We start from the raw sequence: 21,114 nt of genomic DNA, 5'->3' as shown, positions 1-21,114 counted from the left end.
CACCTCTGTTATTACTAGTAAAGTAATTAAGGCCGTAAATTCAAACTTCAAAACCACAACATTCAGCTTAATTTTAAGATAAACATCGTCCAGCAATAATGATGTAAATGTGAAATATAACATAAAAAGATATTAACGAAAACACTAAACTCCATGGTAAATTCAAAACGGGCTAAGTCTATAAAACTTGACAAAATCAAACGCTCGACTAATTTAAGCTATGAAACGCACGATAAACAACTATCATATTCCTAACTTTGTTCGGGGATTTTCTAAAAAAAAGAATGGTGGATTAAACCTGGTTTTCTAGCTAGCTAAACCTTCCAGTTGTATGGCAATTGTTTATAGTTCCATTATTTTGACAAGATTGCGTGAGCAACCTAAACAGAGATAATTGCTTAACATGTGATAATATATTTTTCTGGCATAATGTCTAATTCACATGCTGTATTAGTTCTATACTATACATTAAGGGTACCTACGATCTTAAACATGTTAAGATCAGCAGAAGAAAGAAAATTTTTCAATTTTGCACTGATAATAACACAATCATAAATGAGAGATATACTACGCAATGATTATTCTTTGGTAGCAGCCCAGCTGCCACAGAAATATGTGGGCAGAGATTGCAGTGTTAACTAATTTTTCCGGTTTGTTTTTACTTTGCTGTGTATGATTTCCATAGCCTTTGACGTTTTTGATGACTAAACCACCCGTTAAAACATTTAGTTATGAGTGTTGCAGTTTAAAGAGAATAAAAGCACATCTTCGTTTTTTAACATGTTTCTAAGTCTCTTACAACTTTTTTTCTGACGAGAAGATTCATGTTTTATTTTTAGAATTTATAAAACTGTGCGGTTCAAGTCTTTGTCCATTAGCATTTCTTTTTTTATATATCAATTGATTTGAAATTTGCTCTTAACATACACACACAACCGTAAACATTTTAAAGATTTATATTTTGTTAATAAATGGCTCTTAACGTATTTAATCAGGACCAACTGAGAGATCCTAATGAGAAGGTCGAGTCACAGAATAACTTTCAGATGTATTAATGGTTGCTCTTCTTTTGTTTCTATGGAAGAAATTATAAGATACGAGTTGCTTTTAGTATAAAGCGAACAAAAACTTAAACGAATATTTTTGTTCATTATGATTTATCTATAAAACCAAAGTCATCATCAAAATTAAAAAGGTAATATTGTATTGTTTTAAATTTAAAAGGAACAGTTTATCCTGTTAAATAAAGGCAACAGTAGTATACCCTGTTCAATAGTCATAATTCGGTTAAGCAAAAACAAATACGGATAACAAACTAAAACCGAGGGAAATATATCAACTATAAGAGAAAAACAACGAAACAACATAAAAACTGAACTACAACAAAAGCAAACGCCAATATACATAAAAACGACATGTATATAATAACTGCCATATTCCTGACTTGGTACAGGACATTTTAAGAAAAAATGGTGGATTGAACCTGGTTTTATGACTAGCCAAACCTCCCGCTTATATGGCAATGTTAAAAATACCACTGAAATGATAACACTACGTGACAGGAATACAGTACAAACAAACGCAAGAACACTCAGCACAGAGTAATACATAAATAAATAATATAATAGTACATTATAACCATGTAAACCGCAGAATAACAACGGACACCTCCCATGAATTTACGACAGCACACCAGGACACCACAAACGAAATATAAACTTCACGTCACATGAATGGAAACTGTCATTATTTTGAGGAGAATCATTATTAACATTTCAGGTCTTTAGAATTCCTCAAGGAATGGCCGGTTGAGCTGCTAGCAGATAATCCGAAGAAGGCAATTTTCAGTTATTTCAAGTAACATTTTAATATTCAGTTTTCCGTTCTTGTATTAAATTGATATTATGTAATATAAAATTTATGATTAAACGTTGATAAATAAAAAGGAAGAGATAAGAAACTTAATCAACGTAAACATAACTGAACTATTGGAGAAATATCTTGATGATTTTGAAAAAGAGTTCAAATATTTCAAAGGTGAAATCAGAAACCTTCTACCTAAAAAGGACTGGTTACCCTATGAAATAAAGAAAACACAAAAAAAGACAAACAATGTTACTCATTATCATTACCTAGACAAATACAGTACAAAAACCAAAACTAAAATCCGGGATGATTCCATGTAGACCGGAAAAGCTCCCAAGAAAATGCGAACAGACAAATTCATGTGATGGTGGTTTAATTGTTGCGTAATGATAACGTTAAGTTTAGTATGAGAAACTTGTAATTATTTTTTACACTGCTTGCTCTCTGTCGATTTTAAGTGCAGGTCAAGGTATGAGGTTAAAGCGAAAATAGTTTACCGATGTTCAAATCTCGTAAATCGATTAGTTAGGGACAAAGCAAGGTAACAATCAAAAACTGAGGGAAAGGGCATGAACAACAAAAGGAGCGAGACTAAATGTGTTTGAATAAGACCCAGCTTTATTTGTGGTATCATATAGTTCCGTCTTATTGGGATAGATGGATAACAGATATGCATTAACACGAACTTGATTTATTCAGTAAAGAACTAGATATTTTTTCATAAAGAATTATTTAATTCTTTTTATAACGCAAATTTGTATACGAGGATGTATTACTACAATACAGTACCGCTGTAATTCTATTTTAAGTTCAAGTTAGTATTTCATGTCTTTGCATTTACTGGATTACATGTATCTGTATCTTCCCAATACCAAAAACTGACGATTAGACAGTGGTAACTAATTCAAACGAGTAGTCTTTTTCAATAAAATATTCGTAATTGATTTTTTTAGGCGTCAGACAGTTTTAGTGGCAGATAGTCAAAGTAACGATTGGATTTTCGTAGTAAAATCTGTAAGTTTTTCATTTTGAACATGCAAACAATATATTTTTTATTTGTTTGTGAAGAATACATATCAACAGTTTATTGGGCGGTTATACTAATCAAGTATTTCTTCGTTCGATTTTTATTTACATCGATTAAGATAATGTTATTATATTCCCGCTCCGAAGGAGGAGTACACTGGTTTACATCTGTCAGTGAATCCGTCCGTCCATTGTTTTATGAAATATTTGTTGCATTTTTCTAAGGAACTACAAATCAAAGTTTCCTGACATTTCGTATATAGCTTATAAGCATGCTATACTGTGTGATACATTTTACATTCATTGGTCATATACTTCCTACTTACAGTGCAATTAACTATGAAAAAAGTAAAATAACAAAAATATCGAACTCCAAGGAAATTCAAATCGGAAAGTCCTTTATCAAATGGCAAAATCAAAAGCTCAAACACATCAAACGAATGGAAAACAACTGGCATATTCCTGACTTGGTACAGGCATTTCCTTATTTCCTTGTGTAGAAAATGGTGGATTAAACATTGTTTTATAGCTAGCTAAACCTCTCACTTGAATAAGAGCTTCACAAATTTGGTTTCAAGCTTTATGTGAGCATTATATACCGTGTGAATTTTGAATACCAAATAATCAAAGTAAGGTGAACTTGTAATTCCTGCATTGAAAACAGTCAGAATAAATCAAGGGTTGTAATAAAAAATATTCTTGTATACATTAGGGAAGCTGTAGTATACTGAAGAAATTAGAACCAGTAGCACCGAAAAAATCTTTAACCAAGGCCGCAAAACAACGCACTTGGAGAGAAAACGGTAAATATGAATTGTTAGTACGCAACACGCTAACAATAAGATAGTTTCAATAAATTTTTGCAATAGCATTGATTATTTAAGTTCTTTCTTTGCCAAGTGCATATGAAAGTTGTTTGTCTGTTTGTCCTTTTTCTTTTTTAGCCATGGCGTTGTCAGTTTATTTTCGACTTATGAATCTGAATTTCCCTTTTGTATCTTTCGCCTCTCTTTCACACATTGTCAAAGACATAGACAAATGTACAAAAAGATACAAAATAAAATTTCTATGTCTATGTCTATTTCTTTGATTTATCTATTCAATGTGCAGCTTTATTTAAATTTCTTACTATTAAGAATGACTTCTTTATCCAGTCACTTTTTACACTACATTGATGAAATAAATCATTTAAGAAAAATCACTTTAGAAAAAAGTAAAATATCAAAAATACCGAACTCCAAGAAAAATTCAAAAAAAGTCCCTTATCAAATGGCAAAATCAAAAGCTCAAACACATCAAACGAATGGAAAACAACTGTCATATTCCTGACTTGGTACAGGTTTAGAATATCCTTTGGCAGGTCGCCCTGACATTGTCGTGCTCATAAAGATATTCCAGCAATGCCACCAAAGTAAAGCCATTGACTGTATAAAGATTTTATTTCCTTGATAAACAGTTAGAATCTTCAAAGTTTAACCGAAATACTTATATATACATTAAAGCGACAGGAGTTTACAAATGTGAAAATCTTGTGAATCGATTAAAATAGAGACAAATCAAACTTAACAAACAAAACCTGAGGGAATCACATGAACTGCTAATGGAGCGAGACCGTGTGCGTCGACAGACAGGATAAATATCTCTTGCTATACACAAATCAAAGTTTCCTGACATTTCGTATATAGCTTATAAGCATGCTATACTGTGTGATACATTTTACATTCATTGGTCATATACTTCCTACTTACAGTGCAATTAACTATGAAAAAAGTAAAATAACAAAAATATCGAACTCCAAGGAAATTCAAATCGGAAAGTCCTTTATCAAATGGCAAAATCAAAAGCTCAAACACATCAAACGAATGGAATATCACCCTCCATGCGAATTCACACTCAGACACAATGTCACAATCGGGAATAAAACCTGCACATTGAGTAGATAAATCATAATAACCTTGTGTAGTAGTCCAGGAAATCGGTTCTAAAATCTTACTTATAACTCATCGAAATATAAAGAAGTTATCTGATGTTAAATAACTCGAAAAATAAATTTGAAATATATAAATTAAAAGAAAAAATTCCATAGGAATCCTAAAAACTCTCAAACATATCGACATGTAAAGCTGCGACAGGTTTAGCGTCTCCTGCTACGCTTTGCTTCACCCACCATTTGAAATCACATTCTGGCAAAACAAATGAAGACAGATAATATGAAAAAATCATTCTAAAGTTTTAGTATCTTAAGATCAAAGATCTCGATTAAGTCAATACGTGAATTGAGATTCAGGCACATTCTATCGGTAAACCAATTCATGATGGCGATCGTATAGCTTTGGATGTGTCGATTTCACTCGTTTTCCCTCGATAGTAAGAGAGACGGTTACTTTACCATTATCAACGTATGCATATAAATCTATTTTAACCTCTTTGCAGTTTCGTATGAAATATATAAACATAGTTTTTTTTAACATTCTCTCTTAAACCACAAACAATGCTTGTGACACCACTTATCTTCACCTTTTTAGTTTTCTCTTGAACCACAAACAATGCTTGTGACACCACTTATATTCATCTTTTTAGTTGTAGGGGCCATGGATCAGGACAAAAACTTGTCACATAACGAACAGCTTGCATTGATGTGTGAAGAAGAGATAAAACGTCTGGAAGAGACCAATGCTAATATCCATTATTATGCTTTACCAGAAATCAACGTAGCAACAAATGCTGCCTATTCCCAACTACGACAAGAACATGACAAAGTTAGTAATTTCATTTTATTTTAGTATACATTTAAGTTGAAGGTAAACTTGACTTTTAGAAATACAGACATAATTATTATATTGGTAAAAGGGTTACGTCGGAGTATGTCATAATATGCTGTATTATTGCTTTTTTGAGGTTAATTGGAGTTGAATGGAAATATACATAGAATAGAAATAAAAACAAAAGTATAAACTGGAATTCTTTAAAACAAAAACAAATTATTTCTTTGGTGAAGGATAAAGGACTGGTTTTAAACTCATAAAACTTAATTAACTTAACTAAACCAAAGACACACCTCATATTTTAATTTAAAGAACTTACTATACATATTTACAGGCAATGAATAAGGTAAGAAAAAAGCGATCGGCTGAACTGGCTTAATATTGCTTGTAATAGTGTATGTATTGCAATATTTTAGACAATCATGTGACCCTACCTTTCAGTGACATGTTAACCTGCTTTGATTTCAGTTTTGATTTTTTATATTTCAAAATATCACATGGACGCATGTTATCCTACAAATAATTGTAATATTAACCTGCTTTGCATGCATCCTTTTAAACTCCGACATTTTTTTTAGATTAAGAACCTACCTTCTTAACCATATATTAACCTATTGCATAGTATTAAATGTTTAATTTTTTTGACATCTTTCTTTTACTTATATTATCCATGAATTTTAATTATTATTCTATTGACGTTTTCTAAAATTCATAAATATAGAGAACATTAGAATCCTCTGTCCGAAAATAGATCAAATCGTATAAAGACACTGCGGGAAAATTTACTGCAATAATGATGTGTTATGGTGACAACTTTTATTTGTATATATCTTTTTATTCTCTTTTTATTCTCATACAGCCAATGCATAACATCGGTACAGAGAAAAAAACATTTGCAAATACAGTAAACAGTATAGAAATACAGTGACGAAAGTGGCACAATTAAACAACTTACATCTTTTACAGCAAAGCCTAGCCAAAAAAGTATGATAAAAATACCGAACTCCAAAAGGGGAAGTCCATAAAAACTCAAAGGCTATTATTTAACGGAACAAGTGAAAAACAATAGCCATATTCCTGACTTGGTACAGGCATTTTCCGAGAAAATAGTTGGTTGAGCCTGGTTTTATAGCTAGCTAAATTTCCCAATTGTATGACAATTGTTCATAGTTCCGTTAAACTGACAAAAAAAATTCAACACAAATGACTAAAAACTTCAAACAAACATATACATTAATCTAACAAAGACGCCAGCAAAAAGGCGGACAAACAAAATCATTTACACATTTGATATACCAGTACTTGTTAAGTTTCTTAAGAATATCTTTACGTTTACGGAACATTAGTTCTAAAAATTTGTAAAACAGGTTAACCAAGGCTTATATTCATATTTACAATCAATAAATATTTGAGTTTTAAAGCCTATCATTGAGAACATCAATTTGAAAGGATTTAAACAAAATATTTATTTTTACAAAAATTCATACATCTGTTTTGCTGAAAAATATATTGATTCACTAATTAAAGCTTTCAAACAAAACTCAATTTTCATACTTTGTTTTTGGTAATTGTTAAGAGTTTAATGCAAAAACAATTTTACTATGGACATTGTGCAACCTTTTGTCTATCATAGGCCTATATTTAGATGCATGTCAGAGCATACAATGTAAGTTAAAGCGTCGTCAAATTCATTTTAACAGTATTAAGATGTTTAAGTCAGCTCTGATGTGTTGATCAGATGTTGATATGTTCATTTTGTGTAAATTGACTGTATAAAATATGTAAATATTCAAAAGACTAAGGTTTCCCCCAGGATTGCATTAGCTGAATATGGCAAAACTATTCGGAATATTCTGTTTTAAATGCTCTTCAACTTCGGATTTGATTTGTACTCCCAACTGTTTTGATTTGAGCGCCTCTAATGAGTCTTGCGTAGACGAAACGCGCGTCTGGCGTATCAAATTCTAAGCCAGATATCTTTGATGAGTTTTTGTTTGTTCGGCCTTGTTTTTCATTACAGTTTTTGCAATGGTATATTTTAGATTATTAACCAAAATACCATTACCCGAGCTTTACACGACTTGGAAAGTATGAATTTAGATGAAGAGAAAATGACCACTGTTACTGGATCAAAGAACGAATTAATTCCTCCACCTGTACAAAGACGTAAAATGTCACTTGTCGATCTCAGTAACTTGATGTTAAAGGTGAGTTGCTGAAGACAGATAGTTGACCTTTTGTTTGTAGCGAAGGGGGATGGATCCCCATTAAGAATTTCTGTAGCGAAAATGTAACATTTTCGGACGAAATGTGCAGGAGAAAGTGTTCATGTAAAATTTACAGGAGAGTATGTGCATAATATACTTACCGGATAATACGTTCGTGTAAAATGTACAGAAATATATATAAATTGTAACATGTTCCTAGCTTGTTATATTTACATCTTTAATACGTATGGAAGAATACACCATGTTGACTCATATCGTATACTAATGAAATAATAAAGACGACATAATTTGACTTAATGCTAAAGTTTATGCCATTTTTTTATATAGCTTAAAATAGAAAACGTTCCTACCCCAAATCATACTTATGTCAACACAATTGTGTTTCAACTGATTATTACAATCTGAATTTTCAATCAATATACAAATAAGGAGATGTGATTTAATTGCCAAAGAGACAACTATCCACAAATGACATGGTTGTAAATGATGGATATGGGATTCTTAAGAATAATTATCAGTGGCGGATCCAGAGGGGGGCGTAGAGGGCGTACGCCCCCCTTTGCTTGAACTTTTTTTTTTTTTTTGGTAAAATGATGAATCAGACTAGACTTCGTGAACTTTGCCATTTCCCGGTCGTGTATTTAATTTTTATGCGACAATTCTTTACTTATAGAGATATTTTTCGCTCGTATTTACTGTTATATATTATTGATTATGTCAGTCATGTGTTTCGCTACGGTGAAGTTGATCAGTACGTTTGAAACGTCACTCAGTCATTTTGAAATTCAAATTACAGTAACACATTGCTTAGGCGGAGGATGACAAGCATGACGCCTTCAAAGAGACAAAGGATTGATCAAGAACGTATTGACTTCTATTTCATATTTCCACTCAACAGAAAGTAATACTCTATTACACTCTCATGAAAAAAAAAGTTCCACGGCAATATTATTTACCTACGAAAATATGTTTAACCCCACACGGCCCAGCCAATTAATAACATTGCTGAATAATGATCCTCAGTCAGTAAGCTCTAGATATATTTAAAGTCTAAGGTACGGACCATTTGATTTGATAGGGCAGTCTGAGATATTTTAGAGAAAAAATTCTGACCCTGATTTTTGCCTTAAACAAAAATTCTGGCCGTATCTGTAATGAAAACAATTATCGTGTCCCCTTTTTTGCTATAAGAAAAAAAAAACCCAACAGAATTATTCAGTATTAAATGAACATGGTGAATAAAAAACGGGCGTAATTTTTTTTTTTGAGGGGGGGGGGGGGGGGGGGGGTGGTTTGCATGTAAATCCCATATCTGACCGGAATGTCTGTTTCGCCGAACTGATATACTGAAAACTTTTTTCAAGGCCCAACTGCAACCTGCCTGCTGGGTGTGGCCTTTATGTCTCCATTTGTCGACCGTCATTCACAACTTCGTTGTCATTTGATTTTCAGACTCATTCGTAGCCGTTGGTTGATTTGGAACCCCTCACTTCCCTTGTTGAGTGAAACATTTCAACCAAACATTTGGATGAAAATTGCTTGTTTGTCTTTGTTCGTGTCGGTCGTATTATAAACTTCATTGAATAGCCGTATATCATGTTTACAACAGGTAATCTGTGAGATTATGCTAACTTACCATACAACAAACGAGAATTGTCCAGGTCCATTTTTTACTGACAAATCCCACATCAAATATATTAGTACATAGCTTTAGATCCATTCAATCATTTTATAATAGACAACTAATGGGGAGAATGCGGCATCAAAAATGTCCAACCCAAGCTTACACTTTAACTATAAAATATACATACCCCACGTTAGGAACCGTCACTAAAAATGTGCATTTTACACTTATTTTATGTTTTGTAGCCCAAAAAAGATCCAAAAAAAATTTCGCCTCGCTCCGCTGGGCAAATTTTACATACTACGCCCCCCCTTTCCAAAATCCTGGATCCGCCCCTGAATTATAGTGGTAAGGAATGCGAAAAATAAATCCGCTTTAGGCATGTAGAAAACAAGACACGAAGAAGTAATTTATGTAAATAAAAGCCGGAAAAACCGATGATTTTTATTCGAACAATGAACTTTCATAACTAGTTATTTTCAAAACTTTTGCGTTTTAAAATAAAAAGAGACAGAAGATACACAGGGAACAGTGAAAAAAGTATCTGAAAGAGCACTGAATTACATTTTGATTTTGATTTGTATGTAAAATCCTTGAATAAAATTTTGATTTTTAGTCTCTTTTGAAATCAGAATTTTAACGCCGTGATTAAAACAAATATGAGGGTAGAACATGCTTTTGTAAAACACATTTAAAAAACTTTGTATACACAGGACTATAGTATGTTAATGTAAATGATTATCAATAGGATAAAAAAAAAAAGCGATAATTACCATTTATAAAAATTTTCACACGACAAGGAATATGTTAACGGCATCTACATTATAATGAACATAACCATTACATGTGTGATTAATAGGAATATAATCGACACGCATATTTCTGTAATTGGAGAGGTATATTATTTTGTCCACTGGTATTAGTAAACAGTTAGTGTTACGACGTCGTATTGGTCAACACAGTTTTTCCGCAATGTAAATATTTTGATATTCTTTGATGTTTTGTTCATTTGTCTTTGTGTTGCACACAGTCATCGTAATATTAAACAAAACAGATAACACTTCCAAAAATAATAGAGAAAAATGACAACAAGCAGCAAAGTAGCACTTGTTTCTTATTCCACAGAAGCTTACGCCCCGGTCATATTATCCATTGCCATTAAAAATAAAAACATGTTTGCAAAAAAGATAATAAGATGACTGTTTACACTAGAAAAAATTTAATGAAATTGATTGAAGCATATATACCATGAAAGATCAATCGTTACAAATTTTAATAATGTGTAACAGTGTAATGTAAAAGTATCATTGTTCTATTCAAATCGTTTAAAACATTAATCAAAATAGAAGGTAATTCCAGATTTTATTTATTGCAGACGCCTTATCTGAAAGCACAAGGTCATTCTGCTTCAACAGGTAAGAGAAAAAGTAAATTTCATTAAATTTCAACACGTAAGCTTAAATAGAAGAACACCAATCTGTTTCAGAAGGTCAGCTGTAAAAAGAATTACATCTCTCGAAACATTAAAAAAATCATCAAAGCTACCAAGTTTATAATTTAGACCGCCAGAAGTCCTTTTCGTCTAAATAAGACTAAAAATTAGTAGCACTCGAATGAAAATGGATACAAAACCACATCAATAACAAAGTTGACGAGCTTCGAAAATCAAAAATTCCAAAAAGTATACATTTAATCACACGTTGGTTACAGTTGTCACTCAGTTTATTTTCAAGACGGTTTTCAAGTGTTACTAGAATCAAAAGTATCATAGCTTAACATGCAAATTAAAAAATATTGATTTTAAAAAAAGACAAAAAGGGCATTTTAAATCAAAACTAAAATGCTATCGACAATGAATGTATGTATTATTTTTCATTAGTAATTTAGTTCTAAATATCTGTGGATTCAAAATTTTAAAACAGATAACATTTTCAATATTGTACAAAATTGCCAAAAATGTATAGCCCTGAAGAGAAATTTTTATATATAAATCTATGTAAAATTGTTTATACAAATTAATAATTTACACTCTTTAGAAACAGATCTTCCAGATTTCTCTATATTGGAAGCAAGTATAGAGGGAAATGGTCGTATTCATTAATAAGTTTCATCTCTTAATTTCCAAAAAACAATAAAAAAAAAATTAAGAAAAGATCAGGTACATCAAAACTTAGTATATGTTTACTTGGTTCTATGATACATGTCAATTGTTAGTGCCTTAACAAATGAACATAACACTATACTTTTCTTGCATTCGAAGAGCTTCACCAGGTACGGTCAAACATAATATCCAATTTCATCTTTATTCAACTTTGTCTGATGGAGCTGAAACAGTAGTTTCTATATAATTTCTTAATTTATCTATGAGAAAAATTAGTGTAAAGTTTGTTATGAATAATGGTAGTACCGAAGCACTGACTACTGAGTTGATGATACCCTCAGGGACGAACAGTCCACCAACAGTGGTATCGATCCAGTGCTAGTACACAACAATTTGATATCAGAGGTTCACGCTTCCGAAATGTAGATTACATTGAAAATAATATTTTGGGGAATACCTCTATGTAAAACACGCATTCAGTCAAAATATTAAGTTGTGACATGCATGAGCTCTATATTGTCAAGAACCAACAAGAACTAAATATTTCTAAAAAGCAACAAATGGGCTTTTCTCTTCTATTCAACAACGTACAGATGATTGTGAAGTCACTATCTGATACCAGTCAGCAAAATAAACTCAATTTTACAATGCTTATTTATGTTTAATAAAATATGTCATATGTTATATACATATTCAATAAGATTATCAAAATATGATGCGGGCAGTTGTTTTAATTGGCGTTTGGTAAATCAAAACAATTTAATTATTCATTAACAATAATGATATAATAAATGGAACGTGACGTTTTTGTAAAATCTAAATTGGTCCAATAAAGATGAAAATATATTTTACATTTCAGAACGTAAGAATGATTCCACTGTTTATCCCGTAACGACTACGGAAGATGAAGAAGAAGAAGAGGAGGAAAGGCCATCTACGGCTTCGACAAGAAAGGTATGTCACCTGATCTAATGTTATATTTTCCTCGTCACTCAGAGATCGGTCATCTATTATAATACTAGAGGAACGAATTTGCTGGATTTTCAGGTAAACTCGTTGCTCAAGCTGAAAGAGATATAGTTTAGATTGTGCAGGTTATTCTCTTATTAGCGTACAAACCTTTTTTTGCGTTTATTCACAAATGCATTTTGTTTGCACTTTTATTAAAATTTCATGCTCCAAACCATGGAAATTTCCCGAAGCCTTGACGTAACACATATTCACACTAGGTGCCTAGTCCAGTTGTACCGTTGTTTCGTCTGCAAACTATACCCATCCAGAACTTTTTGTGTTCCGTGTGATCAATAATTACTGACAAGTAACACATGTGGGTGATTTCCGATACCAAATGTATTCAATGTTGTCACCCTAAGCATCGACCCAGTTTTACAAATATTATAGACTAGTGGGAGCATTAAATTTCCATGGTATAATTTATGAATGGTCTTTGATAAACGCTAAAGATGGTTGTTTGAATAAACAGACTATTTTATATATTGATAAATTCAAAAATTAAGAATAAATAAAGAAGATAATAGAATAATTATTTTTCTAAATAGATAAAAATTTCAAAATAAAATCGTCATAATGGGAAAAGCAATCGTATCTTGTCAACGGAAGTCCTTGACCGCCACATGATTGGGTACATCATATGTTACTACTGAAGAATAAAATGTCGACGTTTGGAGAACTGAAATTATTCCATATGTCATAGGTAATAGTTTTCAGGTGTCTATAAGCATCAATTTCTAGTAAGAGATCTAGATATGGCGCATATCTTCTTGTTTCTATAGTATTCCTATAATAATTTAAAGTTACACTATATAGTCATATGGATTGATAGATGGACATTTGAAACTTTTCACCAAATTAACGACAAAACATGTTAAGCATTTGATCTTTCTTTGTACTAGATCCGAATCTTTAGATATTTTATAAATGGCTCCCAAGGAAAAAATCAAAAGGAAGACATATCAATCACAAAGAAAGATTATTCTGAAACCCTGCTAACTAGTCCTGTATTCCAAAATCCCACGTGCTTAGGAAAAAAACGTCAAATACCTTTTTTGAATATTTTGTTCCCACCGGATATGGAATTCAAGACCTGCAGATTTATACTAGCCACAGATGCGGTTTACATATTGATTACTGTGACTTGACCTTAAGTGTTGCTCTCCACCTATTGCAGTTTATTCAAAATTCTTACCAAATTGCAACTTGTTTTATCAAGTGATAAAATAAAGCATACTTACAATCCTACTAGAGATTTTCCCTTATGGGACTGGTTATTGACAACCATTGAATTTGATTAAATACGTCGCTCAAGTTTAAACAAAGTATTCAAAGACTTTTAAAATCACACACTGGAATTTTCGTCCATATATAAAATAATTTCATCGTGACGGAAAATGATAGAAATCTTGCATTTTTATTTATCACGTGGTTTTCCAGATTCCCGCCTTTATTTTTACCGACATAGATCACGTATAAACACACATATCCCTACGATCTGAGTAATCTTTCATGGTTTTGATTATGACAATTATTTTTCAATATACTTTGCAGATGAACGCCCCATTATACTTTTTTTCTGTCTTTCTTTATAGTTTATCTATGTTTTTATTATATTTGTTGCGGGAAAAATATTTAGTAGGATATTTTTCTGACAATTTTAGAAATATCGAAACCAGAGTTTGTCAGAATCTGTCTCTTTTTAAAAGTTGAAAATTCAGATTAAACTATCGCTTCCATTGAATTTCTGAACAAAAGTATTTTTCATTTATTATAAAATGTATTGATAAAAAAATGCTTACACATGTTGTTTTTGAGAATTAAGGTGTGTTGATTAGGGATTGTTCTGTATTAATTGTTTATCGGAGTCCAAATACAAAAGGCATTTCCAGGCATTTTTTTTATATTCCTTGAGGTAAATAAAATTATAGTATTTTATCCATTTTATCGATAAACAATTAAAAGGGGGTCACCGAATTCATTTTGCTGAATAAATCATTAACGGAAATGTGTAAGGTAAGTAACATTGAACAACATAATATAATAAGATTTCGTTGCCAGATGCGAATCCAGGATTTTGAAAAAGGAGGGATATAGGCAACGTTAGAAGTGGAACAAAAAATAGGAGTATATATAAGTGTTCGTTGCATATGTATTTTCCATATATAGATATAAGAAGATGTGGTATGAGTACCAATGAGACAACTCTCCATCCAAGTCAAAATTGATAAAAGTAAACCATTATAGGTCAAAGTACGGTCTTCAACACGGAGCCTTAGCTCACACCGAACAGCAAGCTATAAAGGGCCCCAAAAATTACTTGTGTAAAACCATTCAAACGGGAAAACCAATGGTCTAATCTATATAAAAAAACGAGAAACGAGAAACATATGCATTTTTAGGACGAGAAGATGAATATGAACCAGACTTTGTATTATACCGCAGGAAGACATGTCATCCTACCCGGACACATGATTTTGACCCCGGACCGACCAATCTTTGCTCTAACTCCTAAATATTGCGTGCTTGGCAGAGATGCAGCCAATCTTCGATTTGAACCTGGCTCGACCCCAAGACTTCCCGCACTCGAGCAGTGGTGTAGCTTTCATTGACGCAATGAGGCAACCGCCTCGCCAGATTTTTTACCATTAAAAAAGAGAGATAAAGTAATTATATACCATGTACGTCATAGCATAAAGTATACTGAGTGACGACTTTTCAAAACGTTGACTGTTTACTCTTTAGTCACTCATTTTCACAAATTGTTTATAAGAATTTCTATACATTCTTTTATTGTAATTGTCGTTCAAAAGGTGATAGGTAGTAATTTTTGAACTGCTTAAAAATGTCCAAATTTAAGTTTTTGAATTATTTCTTCTAAAATGGTGTTTTTAAATGCTTGCCAAAAAGCTTTCTTTAAATTGATCTCTATAATACTTCGTGAAATGTACCTAAAGCTTAAATATGTTTTCTTGAAGTTTTAAAGGGAAATAAGATCAATATTTCAAATGATATTGATTTTAGATTATTTCCCATGGAAACTTATTAACAATGTATTGTAATTTTACATATATTTTACTGAATATAACATGGTTTAATTCAAACTGATGTCTGATTCTTATGAATTTGGAAGATTTTTTGAAAGAAAAATTGTATGAAAGCTCAGTTTGGACATTTTTATAGCAATTTCAAAATTACTACCTATCACCTTTGGAATGATAAATACAATAAAAGAAAGTATAGAAATTCATTTAAACATTTTCATCTCAATGAAGTGGACGTAAAGTCTTATAGGATTGTAAGTATGCTTTTTTTATCACCTTGCACTCTCATGACTTGACTGTGGTTTCCTACTGGAGTTTGTTCAAATTTCTGACCAGTTGAACAGTTTGGTTTGATAAAACAAATTTCAATTTTTCAGAATTTTGAATAAGTTGCAATAGGTGGAGAGCAACACTTACAGTCAAGTCACAATAACTAATAAAGGTCGAAAGAAATTTAGAAAGCGTTATTGTGATAACAAGAAAAACATGTATTGACAAAAACAAGAAAGATACAATAACATAATTTTGTAGGATTTGCAAGATGACGACAAAGAAGCAGAGAAACAACCAATATTTGTTAATGTGTATACTTTAACAAAAGGAGACGTTTTTGTAAGTAAAGTATATTGTCCATTCCTTAAGTTTTTTTTATAGTAAATGTGTGATTGGATGATCCCAGACGTTTATTTTGTTGTAATTCAATTCTGACTTTTCTACTGCTGTAATTTTGAAATTGTATACAGTTATTTATTAATTCAATATCCGAATTCATTTGCCATTGTATGTGTAGTCGAGCCTTTATATTGAGATAGCTGTGTAAAAAAATCTATATGGGTTAAATTCGTACTGTACTGAAATCAACATTAAAGATAAAATATGTTGCAATAGAGAAAGGATTAAAAGAGAGGCGAAAGATACAACAGGGACATTCAAACTCATAAGTCGAAAATAAACTGACAACACCATGGCAAAAAAAAAAAAAACAAAAAAAAACAAAAGACAAAAGACAGTATACAAACACAACACAGAAAACTAAATACTGAGCAACACGAACCCCACCAGTAACCGGGGGTGATCTCAATTACAATTATATATTGGCTTCCCTTCTCTTTTAATGCAAAACATGTTTACCTTATATGGTCAGTTTTACTAGTTATCCTGGATATTGCATTTTACTGCCGTTAACATCTTTGTTATATGACAAATACCATACATAATATACGAAGCATCTTAAGTAAAACGCATTAGCACTGTTCATTTTGTCACAAAAATAAGTATTGAAAAGGTTTATGTTGGTCACAAGGGACATGTCGCTGTAATTCATTTGGATCTAGTTTTGGTTTTGGGTAACTTTGTATTGTGTTCCTTTTAACACAATCACTTTGGTTTCTCTTTCAGTCTTTAACTTACAATATCTTTAAATTTATAGGAACAAAAAAAACACAAATGATTTTCTTGAAAAATTTAATATTGTTGAAATAATTGATCATTTTATATGACCTTGATCATTTAAGAAGCGGGATTATGAAACTACAGTTGCATATGTAGAATATTAATTTTCTTTTTATATCATTTCTTTGTCCTTATTATTATTTTGGCATGTAAAATATCGTTTTTCCATACATTTTGTATGTCTGACCTAATGCAGACACTAACATATCAGTAATGTAATAAAAATTTCTTTAATCTTTTCTCGTCTATTTTTGGTATAAGTTGTTATGCATCAGTCCCGGCATTTGTCCTCTCCTGCAAACAACATGAAACAACACATCACTAGGGAAAACATTTAAACATATTGGCCTAATTATGGGATATCGAAATTCAACGTCTATTTGGGAAAAGCAAGTTATTCGTAAAGCGAGGTTTACTATAAACGATTATATCTCATATTAATTTTTTAGGGTTTACAAGACGTTGTTTTTGACAACCAAACCTCTTTAAGTCTTGTTAGTAATGGTGTAGAAGTTATAATGATTCATAAAAAGTTCTTTACAGATCAGCTTAATGTCTCACAATTTGTGAGGTTACGTGAAAAGGTTTGTGTTGTGTATATCATAAATACTTGTTACAATAATGAGATCATCTACTCATGAATTTCTCAGACCGTCCTTACCGGTATATCCTTTTATGACCAAAAAAAAAATTCACAAATTATATCGAATAAAACATTCTGTGCAATTAAAACAATTGTTTTCTTTTAATTACTCATAAGTTAGATTCGATTAACTATTTTGTTTGATTTGCACAAATAATGTACAATACCTAAAACTTACAGTAGACATTTGAAATGAACAAAGTTAATGGCTTACCAAACTCATTGTACAAATGGCTTTGCATATCATAAAGGAGAAGATACTACTTTGGGGAAACAAGCCCTACAGTCGATATATTATACAATTATCCATGTTTTGTTGAATTACATGTTGAAACGGTATGATATAAAAAAAGCATTTCCTTGAAACAGATTGAAGTGCCATAAAAGACAGTTAACACGTTAAACAATTATATTGACTGTTTGGTTCATTCATGCCGAAAAATTGTCTACAACAATACCCACTAAAACATTCCCATACAATTTTTTTTTTATATAATTGTCGATTCGCTTGAAAAATAAATTTGGGTTGCTGTTATGCTGTCTTATTTTTCCCTGAAGTAGGCTTATTGTCACTTTGTTAAAATTGCGTCATAAAACTACAACTTATATTTGGTAAGTGAGCGTTTTTTTTTTTTTTATTCTCGTTTGAGTTCACTATACATGTCTATAAACGTATACTATTGGAACAAACATATTATTGAATTATGTCCTTTTTGTAGATTTATCCATATCCTTCTGAAGAGAAATTAAAACAAGACCTGTCTGACCGTGTATCATGGGACTATCAGAAGAGAACAGCTTTTCTTAATGCATTAAGAAATGCTGCAATTAGAAAACAGAATATACACGATGCTAGGTCACACCTGACAATACCCCCGGTTGTGGTTTGAGATCCTTTGCACGATATCTTGCCGATTTACCGCCATGTTTTTTCCTTAATACTCGATGTTATCACATAAGTGCTATAATGTTGTTAATATATTAAAAACTGTTACAAAATTGATGTTTTTATATATTTTTTTAAACACTGACATATTTTCGAATTACCCTGCATTCGTGGAATATAAATAAACAGCTTAAGACCCGGGAAATGGTGCAGTAAAATATGTGCTATACTTTTAGAATATATTAAGCAGGTAATAATAAAATACAAATTGATGAAGAATGTTCGACACTTTGACATGCTGTGTCAAAGAAAATGACACAACTGAAGTAATCAACAATAAATATATAAAGGTCGTATATCGATGATCAGTTAATCTCATAAATCCAGGTACAAAACACTCAAAAAGAGCATGAAAATAATCTAACTCGTATGACTCAAAATGAATTTATGTCTAACTAGTCACGTGACGTTTAAAGAACCATCAAGAAAACATTGTTGAAACCACAAAGCTGGTCAAACGATAATAATGGCAGACATTAGTGTTTATTTGTGCAATGTAACGGAACCAAAATGTCAAAAGACAGTAAAGTTGTGGCACAATGCAACGACCTACCAAATTTTGAATGAAAAAATTTGAACTCAATACAATATTTAGAATGAAATTTGCAAATTTTATAATGTTTGAAAATAAAAATCATAACACATTTGTTATTTTATTTTTTCATAATGCACATTCATTAGAGCATTATACTAACACCAATTTTCTTATTTTGTTACAAAATATGCCTGCTTTACAAATATTTTAGTCCTCTGAAATATGAACGAAATTACACAAATCTATTGCTTATAAAAGCTTATTATGTTAGCATTATATCTTGTTGAAAACTAGCGAAATTTCTTGTTTTTATTTTGTAATTTTTTAAAAGATACCACTCCATCCAAAAAATGTAAAATAACAAAGATACCTAACCCTAAAGAAAATTCAAAACGGAAAGTCCCTCATCAAATGGCAAATTTAAAAGCCCAAACACATCGAACGAATGGAAAACAATTGTCATATTCCCGACTTGATACAGGCATTTCCTTATGTAGAAAATGATGGATTAAACCTGGTTTTATAATTAGCTAAACCTCTCACTTGTATGACATTAGAAAATGGTGTATAAAACCTGGTTTTATAGCTAGCTAAACTCTGACTTGTATGACAGTCGGTTAAAATTCCATTATATCGACAACACTGTGTGAACAAAACAAACAGACATAATAGTTAACATTGTGCTATACACTTAATCACTATAAAAACAAAGAAAAACAAAATGGCATATATACACTCTATAGACAAAGCACATAAGCAAAAATGAAAGACAAGTATACAAAAAATTAGCAAAGTACAATAACACAATGGCGGGATGCATAAATACCAAGCATATAACAAAAAATGAACTAAACAGTAAGGGTTAAAAAGAACACCATAACACGTAATTAAGATGATAAACAACGTCAGTACCTAGAATCTATATTTCAAGACTTTCATGTATTATTTGTGAAGTTGATACGGAATACTCATCAACAAGGTCTTGGTATATAAGATATCATTACTTTCAAAATAGGATATCGTTTCTTTCAAAATTTACAGTATAAAGTAAAACAGCATCGACTCCCCTTGCCCTCAAATACTGATAAGGAAAAATATGATTAAAGATTTTAATATGTAACTGATTTATAACAATTCAGTTCAGAAAATGCTGAAAAATTGAGAACAATATAAAAGCAAGATAAACGACCGAATGAAATTAAAAACAGAAAAGCATTTTGTACGTAGTACCTTTTCTCTCTCCAAATTCAGGATACAAATAATGCGGCCAGGTACGTCATCAATAAGTATTGAGAGTCCAGTAATCAAGGCTTCGCCACTGACATTTATGCCATACATTTCTTAAATTTTCAGTTGATAAATTATTCATTTTTAGAAACTAAGGTTCTAATTCCCACAAACAAGTTGACCTTAAAATGCTTTGGATGTTCTGATTCGGTCCCTTTGGGTCACATAGCTCCTCATGTATTTATACATCCCCGGCTGTAAATGTTTTGGTTTTAAGCATTCCTGATGAAGGTAAATCCAAAAAAGCGCTTTAGAGTATTACAATATGTAAAATGTTGAGATGTAAAGAAACTAATAAGGATGGTCTTTGCGATTTCGGCTGATTGACAATTGGGATGATTTTTAAAAATAAACTAAGCAATGAAGTATTGTTTTTTTATAATAAACTGACACTATTGAGAATCTGAGAAATTATGACCTTAAAACATCTATGGTGTTATTAGGTTTATTCAATGAAACCCATAAATGACCTTTCGTTTATCCTATGGTATATGTATTTTGATAAAAGGTAGTACACAATTAACTATTAGCACACGCCTTTCGCTATTAAAAAAAATCATGATATGATCAATTTTAGTATAGGTTT

The 21,114-nt window shown here is 31.4% G+C and overlaps 1 protein-coding gene across 1 annotated transcript in view; it reads left to right on the top strand.

Moving 5' to 3' along the window:
• The window catches only part of LOC127707494 (uncharacterized), a 34,211-nt gene extending 14,861 nt beyond the window's left edge, over positions 1-19,350 (top strand). The window contains exons 9-18 of the mRNA XM_052212073.1: positions 1,780-1,857; positions 2,820-2,880; positions 3,605-3,695; positions 5,473-5,651; positions 7,700-7,864; positions 10,885-10,924; positions 12,470-12,564; positions 16,197-16,277; positions 17,567-17,701; positions 18,480-19,350. Coding sequence (XP_052068033.1) covers positions 1,780-1,857; positions 2,820-2,880; positions 3,605-3,695; positions 5,473-5,651; positions 7,700-7,864; positions 10,885-10,924; positions 12,470-12,564; positions 16,197-16,277; positions 17,567-17,701; positions 18,480-18,650 — 1,096 coding nt within the window. The 3' untranslated portion in view covers positions 18,651-19,350. The remainder of the gene's footprint in view (positions 1-1,779; positions 1,858-2,819; positions 2,881-3,604; positions 3,696-5,472; positions 5,652-7,699; positions 7,865-10,884; positions 10,925-12,469; positions 12,565-16,196; positions 16,278-17,566; positions 17,702-18,479) is intronic.
• The last annotated feature ends 1,764 nt before the right edge of the window (positions 19,351-21,114 follow it).

The sequence above is a fragment of the Mytilus californianus genome, unplaced genomic scaffold, assembly GCF_021869535.1.
Source record: "Mytilus californianus isolate M0D057914Y unplaced genomic scaffold, xbMytCali1.0.p SCAF_1, whole genome shotgun sequence".
NCBI lineage: Eukaryota > Metazoa > Mollusca > Bivalvia > Mytilida > Mytilidae > Mytilus > Mytilus californianus.
Note: the sequence above shows the minus strand (reverse complement) of the source record. Positions and strands in the feature narration are given on the sequence as shown.